Source organism: Asterias amurensis, chromosome 1 (genome assembly GCF_032118995.1).
Source record: "Asterias amurensis chromosome 1, ASM3211899v1".
Taxonomy (NCBI): Eukaryota; Metazoa; Echinodermata; class Asteroidea; order Forcipulatida; family Asteriidae; genus Asterias; species Asterias amurensis.
Window position 1 is genome coordinate 13,913,281 of NC_092648.1, and position 15,618 is coordinate 13,928,898.

The 15,618-nt window shown below is 37.5% G+C and overlaps 1 protein-coding gene across 3 annotated transcripts in view; it reads left to right on the forward strand.

Moving 5' to 3' along the window:
• Positions 1 to 12,615, forward strand: part of LOC139946571 (uncharacterized) — a 169,023-nt gene extending 156,408 nt beyond the window's left edge. The window contains exons 15-18 of one of the 3 annotated variants that reach the window (XM_071944284.1): positions 372 to 4,623; positions 5,777 to 5,924; positions 7,407 to 7,586; positions 8,628 to 12,615. In XM_071944284.1, the coding sequence (XP_071800385.1) occupies positions 372 to 386 (15 nt within the window). In that variant the 3' untranslated portion in view covers positions 387 to 4,623; positions 5,777 to 5,924; positions 7,407 to 7,586; positions 8,628 to 12,615. Of the gene's footprint in view, positions 1 to 368; positions 4,624 to 5,776; positions 5,925 to 7,406; positions 7,587 to 8,627 lie in introns of all 3 variants that reach the window. The other 2 variants (XM_071944269.1, XM_071944276.1) reach the window with 2 other exon arrangements.
• The last annotated feature ends 3,003 nt before the right edge of the window (positions 12,616 to 15,618 follow it).

The window sequence follows — 15,618 nt, forward strand, 5'->3', positions numbered from 1 at the left end:
TATCAACCTACCCCAGAAATGTTTTGGGGAAATTTACATTTTGCTAGTTGTTCTTAATGAGAACTTGTCTTGCTGTATATTCTAGTGCAGATGAGTAGATGTTTCGAAATTGGGAGACCTCTTAGTTCTGAAAAGAACTGTTCTGCTTTTTAACTACTACCTGGGCAGATGGGGCGGAAATCCGCAATGACTACTACTTTGGGTTTGGTGGATCAAGGGGAACTTCTCCTTATTAACTTCACTACCCTGGAGTGAGTTTTTCATTGGTCCCAACGCTTTGACTAGCTTGCTTGTGTCATCGCCAGGAAAAAAAAAAAGAATTACAGAGTGTTACTGATTGAAAATGCTCTTGCTCTGTTTTTTCACAGGAGGTGATGTTATTGTGAGTCTACAACGACGTGCCTTCAGTCTACTGATTTGATGTCCACAATCATCTTCCAGAAGAGGATCAAGAGAATCTTTTGTCTTGGGGGGGGGGGGCTGAGCACTATTTGCATTCTGGCTGTTAAAGGCCCTGGACACCTTTGGTGATTGTCAAAGACCTGTACTTTCACTTGGTGTATCCTAGCCCTGGCGGCCTTACACTTTCGTTTTGTACTACAGTGACGTCCTGGACATCAGGGTACATTTCTGGGGCGGAAAATTTTCACAGCTTCATAACTCAAATCTTACCTGCAAGAAAGCACCAATTTCAACAGATTCACATTCCATGACAGCATATGTTTTTCTGCGGTGGGTTTTGATCGTCATATATTCTTCACAAATCCGTCATTTTCATGAAATAATGCAGCTCCCAACGTTAATGAATTCCCATTTTTGTTCGTACTCTCACAGTCTGCCGTGTGTATGTACGCAAGACGCACAACGCGCAAATTTTGAATTGTGTTGTTAACGCTGTGCAGTCAAGATACGGTGACCAAAAATTCATGTGTCTAAGTTTGCATCATGCGTCTTGTACGCGAATGTATACGCGTACGCACGACAACAGACAACACTGTGAGAAAACGATCGAAACGGGAATTTGTTAACGTTGGAAGCTGCATTATTTCACGAAAATGACGGATTTGTGAGGAAAATATGAGGACCAAAACCCACCGCAGAAAAATGTATGCCGCCATGGAATGTGAATCTGTTGAAATTAGTGGCTTGATGCAGGTAAGATTTAAGTTATGAAGCTGTGAAATGTTTCCGCCCCAGAAACGGGCCTCAATAGTTAGGACTCTGTTCCTGTGTACAGAGAAAGAGTCCTATATAGGGCTAGGTGTATCCCAACATATGCATTACATAACAACTAGGTGAAATTTTGAGTGGTCATCAAGGTTTCAAGAGAGTGATAAAAGAAAAAATACTCCGGTTGCAGAAAATGTGTGTGCTTTCATATGCCGAATAAAAGGTGTGAAGTCTTTTATTAATTGAATGAGATATTACCTCCTTCTCAAAAACTTTGTTACTTCAGAGTGAGCTGTTTCTCACAATGTTTTATGCTATCAACAGCTCTCCATTGCTTGTTACCATATGTCCAGTGCCTTAATCTATTAATAATAGATGATGGGTTGTGTCAGTGGCTCCCTTTGTTTCTACACATCCGTTGGGCCACCACCGTCTTCTCTAAAAGCTGATCAATGCTGTAAACAAAATAAAAACAACTCCCAAGTAGTTGCTGCTTGAGGGAATAGACCAATCCATTAGGCACCGCCCATGGCACACGTGTGAGCAAGATTACGTGAGCCTCTCCAATGCCATTCTGCACAACTCTGCTGTGCGCACCAAGCATACGCGAACGCATGTCAGACCTTTTGGTTGCGCAGTGGGTTGTGATTAGTCAATACGCAATGGGGCGGAGCTTAATGGATTGGTCTATGGAATACTTTGGAACGCTAGGTGGCAGCAGACTTACCAGGTAGATTTCCATTGTTTATGTTAGTTCTGAGCATGCGCACATTACCAAGAACAATGGATTGTACCTGGTACGTCTGCTGCCACCAAGCGTCCCAAAAGTCTCCCATTGTGTGAGAATAGGGGGGAGAGCAGGGCTAGTAGTAGAAGTAGTTATCAAGCTACAGCAATCCATGTGGATATAGGACAAGTTTCATAAAGCCTGTAAGTATAACAACTTGCTAAGCACAGAAAAGTATTGCTTAACAAAAACAGGTTACCAGGCAATATTACATAATAAGGTTACATTGTTGTGACTGGTGCTCCACTAAATGTTTGCTTAGCAAAGAAACTCTTTGAGTGATATTTCTGCTTATTAGCTTATGAAATTGGGCCCTGGTTGCATTGTAGTTGTTTTAAGTTTAATGGTTGGTGATTATCACACTGGAACTTTTCAACAATTTTTAAGCAAGAGCTTGCTTTGTGTCAGACTGTTTCCTGCATCAAGTTTTGTGAGAAACGTACCATCTGAAATAATACAATATACTACAGAGTTTTCCCGCAAGTTTATGTGATAATTTCTCAACGCAAATTTCCCACATTCTTAAAAATTTGTTGGGGAAGTTGTTTATGGTATGTTCATGCAAACTAGAGAGGAGGACAGTTTACTATTTCAAATATAAATGATGTGTTGTACATCTACTCACATAATAACTGTCAAGTTCCTTCAAATTAATTTGGGGTTTTAGGCAAATTTGTTTAGAGCAGGACTTATAATAATAATTATAACCGTTTTTATAACACGCCTTTTGCCAAAGGATACAAAGCGCCAGGTATTTTGACTGAAAAGTGAGTTTGAATTATAAGACCTAATCCTTATCACCATGTAATGGTTTACAAGGTCATGTGGCATAATATGCTGCCAATCAAACCAGGAACACTGGGGCGAACTTCTTCTCTTTACGATAAGTGCACTGGGTTCTTTTACATGTGTTTACACAACAAATGGGTTAAGTGTCTTGCTTTAAGGACACAAGTATCACGGCTGGGGATTCGAACCAGTCAGAAGCCTGAGTAAATTTGTCTATGTTCAACCCAAAGTTATTTTTTAGAATTTACTAATTTCACTTCCCTTTAGTTAATTATTTAATAAAAAAAGTCACATTCCCGTAATGTGATTCCGCTTCTTAGGTTACATCGAAAATGTAGGCATGACTCTCGACCGTACTATGAATTCTGACTGGCACCCTCCGAACACAGATATTGGCCTGTTAGGAAACCACGATATCGGCTCCAGATTCGGCTTCAGATTCGGTTTTCAGACCAGAGAACAGAGCCTGAAGCTGCCTCCAACCGAAGCCAAAGCTGTGGGTCCGTAAAGAGCCCTTTAGGTATTTTCATGAGAAATAAAATCAATGTTTTTAGAAAATACAGAGCTAACTTACTTAGTGGGAGAGCTTGGCCTCAAGTTGAAAGACTATTTTAGTCTTGAACTTAGTCGTGTATAAACTTGTTCCTTAAAAGCATTGAACACATTTGGTAGATGTCGAAGACCAGTATTTTCACTTGGTGAATCCCAACATATGCATAAAATAACAAGCCTGTGAAAATTTGGACTCAATTAGTCATTGCAGTTGCAAGTAAAATGATGGGAAAAAACACCCTTGTTGTACAAAATAGTGTGCTTTCAGATAGGAATAAAAGGCTTCTGGCCAGAAGTCTTTTATTTTTTAAGTGAGAAATAACCTATTTCTCAAAAACTAGCTTTCTTTAGAGGGAAACGTTCCTCACAATGTTTATACTATCAACAGCTCTTCATTGCGCGTTACCAAGTAAAGTTTTTTGCTAACATACATTTTGAATAATTACCAACGTGTACAGTGCCTTTAATTTTTTTATTGTTATTATTATTTGTTGGGGAGGAATATAAATTATTAAGAATTCAAGGCTCACAAAGTTGTAACTATTTATGGAAATGTTTTGTTTGTTTTAATTTTTGGCTCAAAGTTGAGAGTAACCTGTCGTTACTTTTGGTGAGAAGTTGTTTGTTGCAAATACACAGCTTTCCCTTTTTGATGTTTTTGCCGAATAATTTGGGTAATTTTTCTTCTTAGTTTAAAATTAATTTGTTGACATCATCCTCAAGGGACAATGTGCTTATCTCAATTAATGTCAAACATTTTATTGTATATTTTTTTGACATGCTCTGTAAACTATGTAAATACTCTTGAACTTTTAATAAAAAGTACTCTAAGTATTACAATAACTTGTTTTGGGTTTTTTATTTATTGTAAAAAACAATTATTGTCTACTCTACCTTTTTAATTTGTATGTAAAGATCTTACTTGTGTTTACAAACACTGACCATCATTTTGCACTGGCGACATCCCTACCACAAAGTTCATATAAATATGTTGGTATAATATCTGAGACCTCTCATATTTAATGAACCATTCATAAATAGCCCAGACAGTTTCTCTACTCCTATTGGTGGAGAACGCGTCATGTAGGGGTATTTAAACTGTTGATAATGACCAGCTAGAGCTGTTTATAACCGGCTGATGGCTTCCTAAGTTATTCTCTTTTTTTCATCTACAGAAGAAGTGATCCATTCGGAGATTGTCAGATCATCAGTCATAGTGGTTGTCTGTCACACAGAGCAGAAGTGATGTCTCAAGCTGTGCACTAGTGAAAGCCTTGTTTCAAGCAATCTGCGAAATGACAACTCATTCAACTTCATGTTTACAGGTACAATACAAAATTGTGATATTGACAATGCCTAATTGGTGGTCAATTGGCGAAGGGGTATATAATTTCCTACCACTCCTTCAACCTCTATAGGACCCCCTGTTTAAATTGGGTTATCACCATAACTGCGTGGGTTTTCCCTGGAATAATTTTCTGAGGTGTTCCTCCCACATCTAAGACTTAAACAATTTACTTCTCATGGTCTTCTCTTCATTGGGTTCTTGGCTGTGATAAATTTTGCTTTTCTATAAGATACTTTAGCTTCATAACCAGAATAAATGAAAATTAAGTGAATCACATTTCTAACATTGTCATCGCTCACAAAAAGGTGAATTCATGCCCCCACTGCTCACACAAAACTGCAAGGCTTCCCCCTCGTGATTTTATCAAATTTAAGCCCATTTTGGGCAAAAAACAAGGCTTACCTTTATCAAATTTTTATCAATTTTTTGACAAACATGCAAGGTTTCCCCTCATGATTATATCAAATTTTAGCTCATTTTGAGCAAAAATACAAGGCTTACCTGTATCCAATTTGAATCCAAATTTGGCGAACATGGATGGCAAAAACAAACCAGCTGATCAGCTGATTTCCACTTTTTCTTTTCAAACACAGTGCCATAGAAAACTGAAAAACACTGGACAAAAGTCAAGTGTGATTGGCAATCTCCTCCTTTTTTACAATTAAAAAGTTGCATCAATCACAAAAAGGTGAATCTATGCCCCAAATTTCAGCCCATTTAAGACAAAAATGCAAGGCTTGCCCCCTTGTTATTATATCAAACCATCAGCCCATTTTCTACTAAATTCAAAGCCTTGTGATAAATCCGGTTTCATCAAAATGTTCAACAAAAATGCAAGGACCTCTTGTGGTGCTATCAAATATTTGACAAAAATCCAAGGCTTAGCCCTACCTCTTGTCTTATCAAAATTCAGCACATTTTAAACAAAAATACAAGGCTTACCTCTCACCTTTGTGATTTCTTTTTAATTTCAGCCCACTTTTACCTAGATCTGAGGCTTTTTTTTGAGGGCCAGTACTGGTATTCTTTATACTGATCTCTTTTGAGTGACAATATTTTCTTTCCCTTTGCTACTTTGCTAGGGAAAATAAATTAACTTTGAACCTTATTCTCTTTTTTTTAATCTACAGATGAAGTGATCCCATTGGAGGTTGTCAGATCATCAGTCATAGTGTTGTCTGTCCCACAGAGCAGAAGTGATGTCTCAAGCTGTTGTTATTGAAGCCTATAGTGTTCAGCAATCTGCGTTATATCAACTCTTTCAACTTCAAATTAAAGGTACGATATAAAAGCGATATTGATAATACCTAATTGGTGATCTAGTTTGCGTAGTGGTATCTAATATCCTACCAAGCCTTCCAACTATAGGACCCCCAGTTTTAATCATGCAGGGGGCACTGACTTAAGTTATTACTGCGACTGCGTAGGTTTTCCCTAAAGTGAGTTTTCCCTGCGTGCATCTTCTGGGGGTGTTCCTTTCCCATCGAAAACTTAAACTTCATTCCTCATTGTCTTCTCTCCATTCGGTTCTTGGCTGGTACAGTGATTGAGTTCACTTAAAGAATGTACAGCCAGAATAATTGAAATGAAATGAATCACAATTCAGATATAGTCATCGTCACAAAAAGGCTTTTAATGTCTTGTGATTGTATATCAAATTTCAGCCTTTTTTTAAACTAACATGCCAGGCCTACCCCCTTGTGAATTAAAAAAAATAAAACCCATTTTCATTGAAAATGCGAGGCTTACCCCTTGTGATTTCTATTAAATTCTTAGCTAAATTTCTACAAAATGCAAAGCCTTGTGATTTCATCTCAATTTCATCAAATTTTTTAAGAAAATGCAAGGCTAACCAATTTCATCAAATTTTAAACTTTAGCCCATTTTACACAAGATTGCAAGATCAATTTCAGTCCATTTTCAACAAAAATGCAAGGCTAACCCCTCTTGATGTTATCATCAAACTTTAGCCCTTTTTGGGCAAACGGACATGGTTTACCTTCATTAAATTGTAGCCCATTTTGGACAAAAATACAAGGCTTAGCCGTTGTGATTTTCTCCATTTTCGTCAAATTTGTGACAAACATGCAAGGTTAAAAAAAAAACATGTGAATTTATAAATGAAAGTAATCACATTTCTGACGTTTTCACCGCTCACAAAACGGTGAACCAAGCCCCAAATTTCAGCCCATTTAAAAAAAAATGCAAGGATCCCCTTGTGAATTTATCAAATCTCAGCCCTCTTTCAACGAAAATGCAAGGCTTACCCTCATTTTTAAATCAAATTTTCAGCCCATTTTTTACACAATGCGAGGCCTTGGTATTATCAAATTTTCAAAAGAAAATGCAAGGCTTACCCCCTTCTGATTTTATCAAATTTCAGCCCATTTTATGATGTAGATGAAAGGCTAATTCCTTGGCTTTTGGAGGCCAGTAACTGGTCAGAAGACTCCTTTTTTCAATGAGAGAGAAATAGTTATTGAATTTCAACCAAATGGGGCTCTTCATTGAAATTTCACCTTGGTTCACTGCAGTGATTTTCAGGGCGTACAAGGCAAAATCACATTTAATTCCTATGAACTCTCAGTGTCAAAGTAAATGACCGGCATTAGGGACCATTGCCTGCAAGCTCTGCAGTGTCTTATTTCATCTAGATTTTGCTATCTGTACTGAAAAGATTTATTTGGAGTGATAATGTCTATTTTCTTTTGATACTGTGGAAAAAAAAATTAACCTTTATTTTTTTTTTTTCATCTACAGATGAAGTGATCCAATCAGAGGTGGTCAGATCATCAGTCATAGTGCCGTCTAGATTGTCAGATCATCAGTCATAGTGGCTGTCTGTCACACAGAACAGAAGTGATGTCTCAAGCTATCCCTACTGAAGCCTCGTTTCCAGCAATCTGCGTTATAACAACTTTTTGAACTTCATGTTAACAGGTACGATATTGATATTGATAATACAAAACTGGTGGTCTAGTTAGCGTGGTTGTATCTAATTTCCAACATCGCCTTCCACCTCTAGGACTCTTGTTTGATTCACGTCGGGGGCACTACATGGATTTGGTTATCACTCCAACTGCGTGTGTTTATCCCTGGATTAAAGGGACACACCGGCCGAATTGGGCTATTTGGGCTACAAAATACACTAAGATATGACTTCAACGGTCTTCCAGGAATGAAGAAGAACAGTCCTTAAAATAAATCATCAAATTTAGCCGTTTTTGAGCATTTTAAGACAAAAACGCAGGTCGCGTGATTGTTCTAACCAAAAAGTGGTACAAACAATCACGTGACCTTCGGGGCTAGTTTACTTTCACCCGTCTAAAAGTAACTTACTTAACCAAATTTAAATCTTTTTTTTTACAAAATAATTTACACGAATAATTGACGAAAAAGATCATGTATTCAAATTATCGCTACAAAATGTAAATAATGGTGAAAAATCTAACATAAGATTCACATTCAAAGAGTCCGTGTAACGGAAGCTTGTTATATGGCCGCTTTGGTTTTTTAAAATCATTTTTCGCTAAATACGTGACATTTGATGATTTTTTTTACAGCAACCATCTATAAAAACATTATTTATGATTCTACACCCCTAAATTGCGTAAACGGTGAGCCGGTGTGTCCCTTTAACTTACTGGGGTGTTCCTCCCACATCTAAAACTGAAACTTCACTCATTGTCTTCTCTCCATTGAATCCATGCCCCTCGCCCCCCCCCCCCCCCCAAAAAAAAAAGTTCAAGGCTTGCCCTCTGGTTATTTTATCCCAACTCATCAAATTTTCAACCAAAATGCAAGGTTCCCCCTTGTGATTTTATCAAGTTATAGCCAATTCTAGACAAAAATACAAGACTTACCTTTATCAAAATTTAGCCCATTTTGGACAAAATTATTTCATTTATTCATTAATGGTTATTCCTGTACCAACAAAGATATTAAATCATTTTCTTTTTCCTTTTTTTTCATCTTCTACAGACCAAGTAATCCAGACGGAGAGTGTGATATCTTCACAAGGAGTTCCTGCCATCCCCAGCACTGTTGCAACCTTTATGGAGTTTGGATTTAGTTGTAGGCCTATATTATAGGGATGGATCATAAAGGTTATGACTGTGTGGTGAATTGCTCACACTTTCTCTTGAATGCTTGCACTTTCCCTTGCGTTGGAAATTTCTCACACTTCTCTTTGTGTAGGATTTCTGGCACATCCACTTTGCTATGGTGGTAAATTGCTCACACTTTCCTTTGTGTTGTAAACTATCAAGACTTTCCTTTGTGTGGTAAATTATCAAGTATACTAACTGAAACGTTGTCTAAGGCTTAGTTTGAAGAAAGTTTCTTCCCTTTGTGCCGTGAGTTACTGACACTTCCCTTGGTGTTGTGAGTTACTGACACTTCCCTTTGTGTCGTGAGTTATTGGCACTGCCATTGGTGTCGTGAGTTACTGGCACTTCCCCGTGTTGTGAGTTATTGGCACCTCCCTTTGTGCCGTGACTCACTGACACTCATTTAGTTCATTCAGTTAATGTATGCTGGTGTATGGAGTTTTTGCCCATCTCATACATCAGCAATAACAGCCATGCAACATCTGATTTTTATGGTTTTGGTTTTCTTAACCATTTAATAATTATAAAACAAAACACAAAATCTTGCTGTGCCTTGATTTCTGGAAAACCAAATCTTCTATCAAAATAGAGAGTTGCATGATTTGAGTAGGAGACACTTTAGTGTCTCATTCTTAGGAGTCAAACAAAACTTGACCTGGTGTTTGCTTTGTAATTAGTTGATTATTTTTGTAGGTTAGTCAGCGTTTCAAGGTGTGTGAATGATTTTTTTGCTTACACTTTCCATTGTGTGTTGAATTGTTCACACTTTCCATTTTGCGGTGAATTGCTCACACTTCTCCTTGTGGGTCTCTTCACCTGGCGTTATGCTGAGTTGCTCACACTTCCCTTTGTGTGTGAGTCACTGACACTTCCCTTTGTGTCGTGAGTTACACGTCCCTTTGTGTCGTGAGTTACTGACACTTCCCTTTGTGTTGTGAGTTACACTTCCCTTTGTGTCGTGAGTTACTGACACTTCCCTTTGTGTCGTGAGTTACAGTTCCCTTTGTGTCGTGAGTTACTGACACTTCCCTTTGTGTTGTGAGTTACACTTCCCTTTGTGTTGTGAGTTACTGACACTTCCCTTTGTGCCATGAGTTACAGACACTTCCCTTTGTGTCTTGAGTAACTGACACTTCCCTTTGTGTCGTGAGTTACAGGCACTTCCCCTTTGTTGTGAGTTACAGACACTTCCCTTTGTGTTGTGAGTTACTGACACTTCCCTTTGTGTTGTTATGCATACCTTCCTTGTATGGTAACAACTTTAGATTTCCCCTGTAGTTATATAAACATTCCCTTCCCCATTCAAAGGTTAATGATTCAGATTCATACATGCCAAATTCATGAAACAAAATCTTCAAGAAACCTTCCCTTGCAGAGAATCAGGGCACTCTGATTGTCTTTTTGGGACACAGTTTTTCCAGTCAGAGAACACTCTGATTGAAACTGTACAAATAAATGTTAACCAAATTGTTTACATAACTTTTGGATGAATATAATTGAAACCTTCCTTTGCGGATAATCAGGGCACTCTGATTGTCTTCTTGGGACACAGTTTTACCAGTCGGAGAGCACTCTGATTGAAACTGACTGAAACACAAAACTCTTCATTTCTTATTTATTTTGACAGTTGAATTTTTTTAGAATAACAATCATTTCTGAATCGTATGTCTTTGTTTTATTTAAAATAAATGTTTGAGCTGCTCCTATACCCACAAATGAGACCACTCAAAAGTGTAAAACTAAAATAAAAAAATAATGACTTTTCTTGCTAGCGAAGCCATTTACTTTGTTTTATTGGTATCCGATATACAAACAAAACTATGGAAATCTCAGGAACATTTTCAAAAAATATCGGGAATATTATACTTCAGAGCTTGAAACACAGCACAATTTGTTCTTCATATTATTTCTTTATTATTCTTTTTTTTTTTTTTTTTTTTTAATGAAATTTCAAGATCTAAAACGTGGACTCATTGTGCAGGAGCAGGTCATTTGATGTTAGGACCTCATCCAAACTCATGAAAAACTCGCCGAGTTGTGCAAACACCTGTGCCTGTTGGTGGACCCCCTTGGCTGCCTGGAACAAGTGTTGGTCCTGCGGGCCCGGGTGCAATGGAAGGTATGTTCTCCGTTTCAACACTAGTTGATGCACAACTAGTGTTCTCCTGTACTGGTGTAATGCCTTACAAAATTTTACGAGCTAGAGCGAGCATTTTTGGAAGCAATTGACTAGGGATTGAGCTGGAAGTTAGTGGTTGGTCCCTAAAACGTCCTGATCAGCCAGATCTCTCAAGACGTCGGGATGAGGGCCCCTTATAATTTAGCCTTTTGCTAGTCGCGTCATTCTTTTGTGTTTGAGTAAACAGGTTTGAACTGGGGATCTATTGAGATCATCAAAGGTGTCAAGAGATGTCTTCGTTTGAGCCAATGGAATCTGGACTCGGATGATGAGGACTTTTATCCAGTTGATGGTATGAGGGCTGGAGAAACATGTTCTGCTTGGTCATGCCACTTCACATCCAACATTTCTAGTAAGAAAACAAATTTTGTTGCCTTTTGATACCAAAGATGACATTGGATTCCTATAATTTGTAGTTGTTTTGAATTGGACGTTTTAGAAAAGGTCAAAGGTCAGGTCTATGTCAAGGTTCTTAGGGTCTGTCTCTTCATGGTCAAGGACAAATTACTGCAGGAGATCACAGATTTAGTTTTCAAAGTAGTGCCAAACCAAATGTTTGTCATAAAAGTTCTGCAAAACTACAAGGTTATAGACTTGCAGATTTATTTTGCATTAAAATGCTACAAGGCTATTATGTTTACGTTTTTATCAAATTTGTTTTCTAATAGGCAACAAGGGTTAGGCTTGCATATTTATCAAACTTTGCTCAAATTTTGCCCGAAATTGCAACAAGGCTTGCATTTGCGTATTCGTCAAAGTTTGCCCTAACAGCAGGCTTGTGTATTTATCAAATTTTGTCCTAAAATGAAACGAGGCTATAGGCTTGCATATTTGTCACTTTAGTGCACTTAAATGCAACAAGGCTTCCGCTTGCATATTTATCAAATGTTGCCCTTAAACGCAACAAAATAAATCAAATACTTTAGTTCTTGATCAATCTTTAGCCGCGTTAAAAAATGTTTGGTCATGGTGGTCAAGGTTTTTTTTTTTAAAGATGGTAGTTGTTATACTAATCCAATGTCATCTTTGTTATCATTTATTGGCAAACATGTAGTGAGAAAACATCACTATTCGCCATACTTAAACTGTTAAAAACATGTTGACATTTGTGTGAATTCGTCAAGTGTTTTTCTCAGAGCTTTTGGATGATAAATGTGTTTTAAATACTCAGTAACTTTCCTGTTCATCAAAGTTGGTTAAAAACAAGTTCACTTGTAGCCATTTTGTTAGTTGACTACATCTGAACGTCCAAATTGCAGCCCCATGGAAAACAAGGGGGAAGTTAGTGGCCACTGCAAAATTTGTTTCTCCGACCAGCACATCGTCATCTGCATAGAAGTCGTCATCATCTGTTGAGTTAGGATCCCATTGGAACAAGCGTCGACAACTCTTGGCACCACCAGTGCAGCTTGGTTGCAATACAACAATCGGGGAAATCTAAGGCCCTTCAGAGCATCAGTTCATTTAAGCAAGCAACAACTACCTTCTGCTCAACACTTGCATCTAAAACAAAGTGCAAAATTGCGTCTAGCTCGTTTATGTTTTGTAAGACATTACAACATTGAAGTAGACACTAGGAGTACATCTAATTGAACTTCACTGAACAGAGAACATATCAACCATTGCACTTGGGCCTTCAGATCATCACAAGTTCCAGGTGGCCGAGGGGGTCCACCGACAGGCACAGGTGTTTGCACGACTCTGTTTTTTTTTTTTCTGTTGTTTTAATAAAAAATTGAACATGACTCTCCTTGTATCTTGCATTTTATTTGCCTCCACCCTAGCCTCCCTCCATTTATATTGAGGGCCCATCTTATCCTGGTGGAACCCTCCCCCACCCTGTAGGGACCAACGGTAAGTCCCCACAGGGTGGGGGAGGGTTCCACCAGGATAAGATGGACCCTCTGGCAGTAATTTTTGCCCACAATACAATTAGGTGTGTATATAAGTCTCTTTTAGCAAGGAAACTATCATAAAATAAATACACACCCAATTTGTTGCATTGTGGAAAACATGGCTGCCAAGTAGACGAGTCAATTAATGAGACAAACACAGTTTAATAGAATCAGCCTTTATTCTCGTACCAAAAAATAGCACACATGTCAAAATTTTGCCTAAAATCTGCAATGAAACTAGTCAAAATTTGGCCTTTCAAAATCTAACCTAAAATCTACAAGGCCTTGTGAAGCTAGTCAAAATTTTGCCTGAAATTTATTAGGCGTATAGTCTTATGAAAATAGTCAAAATGTAGTCTAAAATCTTGTGAAACTAGTCAAAATTTGGCCTTTCAAAATCTAACCTAAAATCTACAAGGCCTTGTGAAGCTAGTCAAAATTTTGCCTGAAATTTATTAGGCGTATAGTCTTATGAAAATAGTCAAAATGTAGTCTAAAATCTTGTGAAACTAGTCAAACTTTGGCCTTCCAAAATCTAGCCTTATGAAATTAGTCAAAAATTAAGGCTTAAGTCTACAGGGCCTTGTGAAGCTAGTCAAAATTTAGCCTAAAATCTTCAAGGCTATAGCCTTATGAATTTATTCAAAATCTAGCCTAAAATCTACAAGGCTATAAGCCTTGTGAAACTAGTCAAAATTTGGCCTTCCAAAACCTAACCTAAAATCTACAAGGCTATAAGCTTTGTGAAGCTAGTGAACATTTTTGCCTAAAATCTATAAGGCTTATTTATAGCCTTATAAAACTAGTCAAAACTTTTCCTAAAATCTACAAGGTTATAGCCTTGTGAAGAACTAGTCAAAATTTGGCCTTTCAAAATCTAGCCTAAAATCTACAATGCTATAATAGCCTCATCAAACTAGTCAAAATTTAGCCTAAAATCTACAAGACTATTATAGCCTTATGAAACTATTCAAAATTTAGCCTAAAATCTACAAGGCCTTGTGAAGCTAGTCAAAATTTAGCCTAAAATCTACAAGGCCTTGTGAAGAACTAGTCAAAATTTGGCCTTTCAAAATCTAGCCTACAATACTATAATAGCCTTGTGAAACCAGTCAAAATCTGGTCTAAAATCTAGCCTTATGAAACTAGTCAAAATTTTTGCCTAAAATCTACAAGGCTAAATATAGCCTTATGAAACTAGTCAAAATCTAGCCTAAAATCTACAAGGTTACAGCCTTGTGAAACTAGTCAAAATTTTGCCTAAAATCAAGCCTTTTGAAACTAGTCAAAATCTATAGCCTTATTAAAAAGTCAAAATTTGGGCTAAAATCTACAAGGCTATAATAGGCTTGTGAAACTAGTCAAAATCTGGCCTAAAATATACAAGGTTATAGCCTTGTGAAACTAGTCAAAATTTTGCCTAAGTCAAAATCTATAGCCATATGAAACAAGTCAAAATTTGGGCTAAAAACTACAAGGCTATAACAGCCTTGCGAAACTAGTCAAAATCTGGCCTAAAATCTAGCCTTATGAAACTAGTCAAAATCTAGCCTAAAATATACAAGGTGATAGCCTTGTGAAACTAGTCAAAATTTTGCCTAAAATCTAGCTTTTTGAAACTAGTCAAAATCTTTAGCCTTATGAAACAAGTCAAAATTTGGCCTAAAATCTACAAGGCTGTAATAGCCTTGTGAAACTAGTCAAAATTTGGCCTAAAATCTAGCCTTATGAAACAAGTCAAAATTTGGCCTAAAATCTACAAGGCTATAATAGCCTTGTGAAACTAGTCAAAATTTGGCTTAAAATCTAGCCTTATGAAACTAGTCAAAATTTTGGCCTAAAATCTACAAGGCTATAATATAGCCTTATGAAACTAGTCAAAATCTAGCCTCAAATCTACAAGGCTGAATTTGTCACATTTTGCTGGAAAAAGTCTACAAGCCTTATGAACTTTTCGCTCAACACAAAATCACAAGGATGCTTGTGAATTGCCCCCCCCCCCCCCCCAAAAAAAAAAAAAAAAAAAAAACATAAGGCTATAACCTTGTGAACTTTTCGCTCCAAAAAAATCACACTGCTTTAGCCTTGTGAACTTTCCGCTCGAAAAAAATCACACGTCTATAGCCTTGTGATTTTTTCGCTCGACAAAAATTAAGGCTTGTGAACTTTTCGCTCGAAAAAAATCCTAAGGCTATATTTGATAAAAATGCTGGACTTTACCCCTGATGTTTTTCAAGTTTCGCCACAATTCTTTCAAGTAAAAAACAAAATAACAAATTCTTAAATTATTGCTTGAAATTTTATTATTGGCTTCTATTCAATAAAAAAAGGCTTCAGACAAGCCTACTGCATCACGAAGAGCACAACATCGCACCTTAACAAACAAAAATAGGCAATTGGTAAAAGTGCTGGCCTCACCCCTATGATTCTTTCAAATTTCGGCCAATAAAAGGATGACGTCCGTACTATACGGTCACGCGCATGCACATCGAGCAAGACATGCTGGGAAAAGATGGCGATATCGATCACCCCTTGAAACGAGGATGATGTACCCCTTAACTCCTCTCGGCCATTTTGTTTCTGAGCGCGGGCATCGTTTGTTCAAAGGCGATTGCTCGACGTGTGTGTGGAGGAAAAGCAGATTTTCTGTAACATTTTACACATCAAAACTTAACAACTTTCACGATGATAACCGCACGGATGTTCATAGAATCTTCTTAATCAGGTAAGTGATTCATGTGTTGATGCAAAAGAGGACATTTGAGGGGGTTATAAATTGTTTCGGGCAA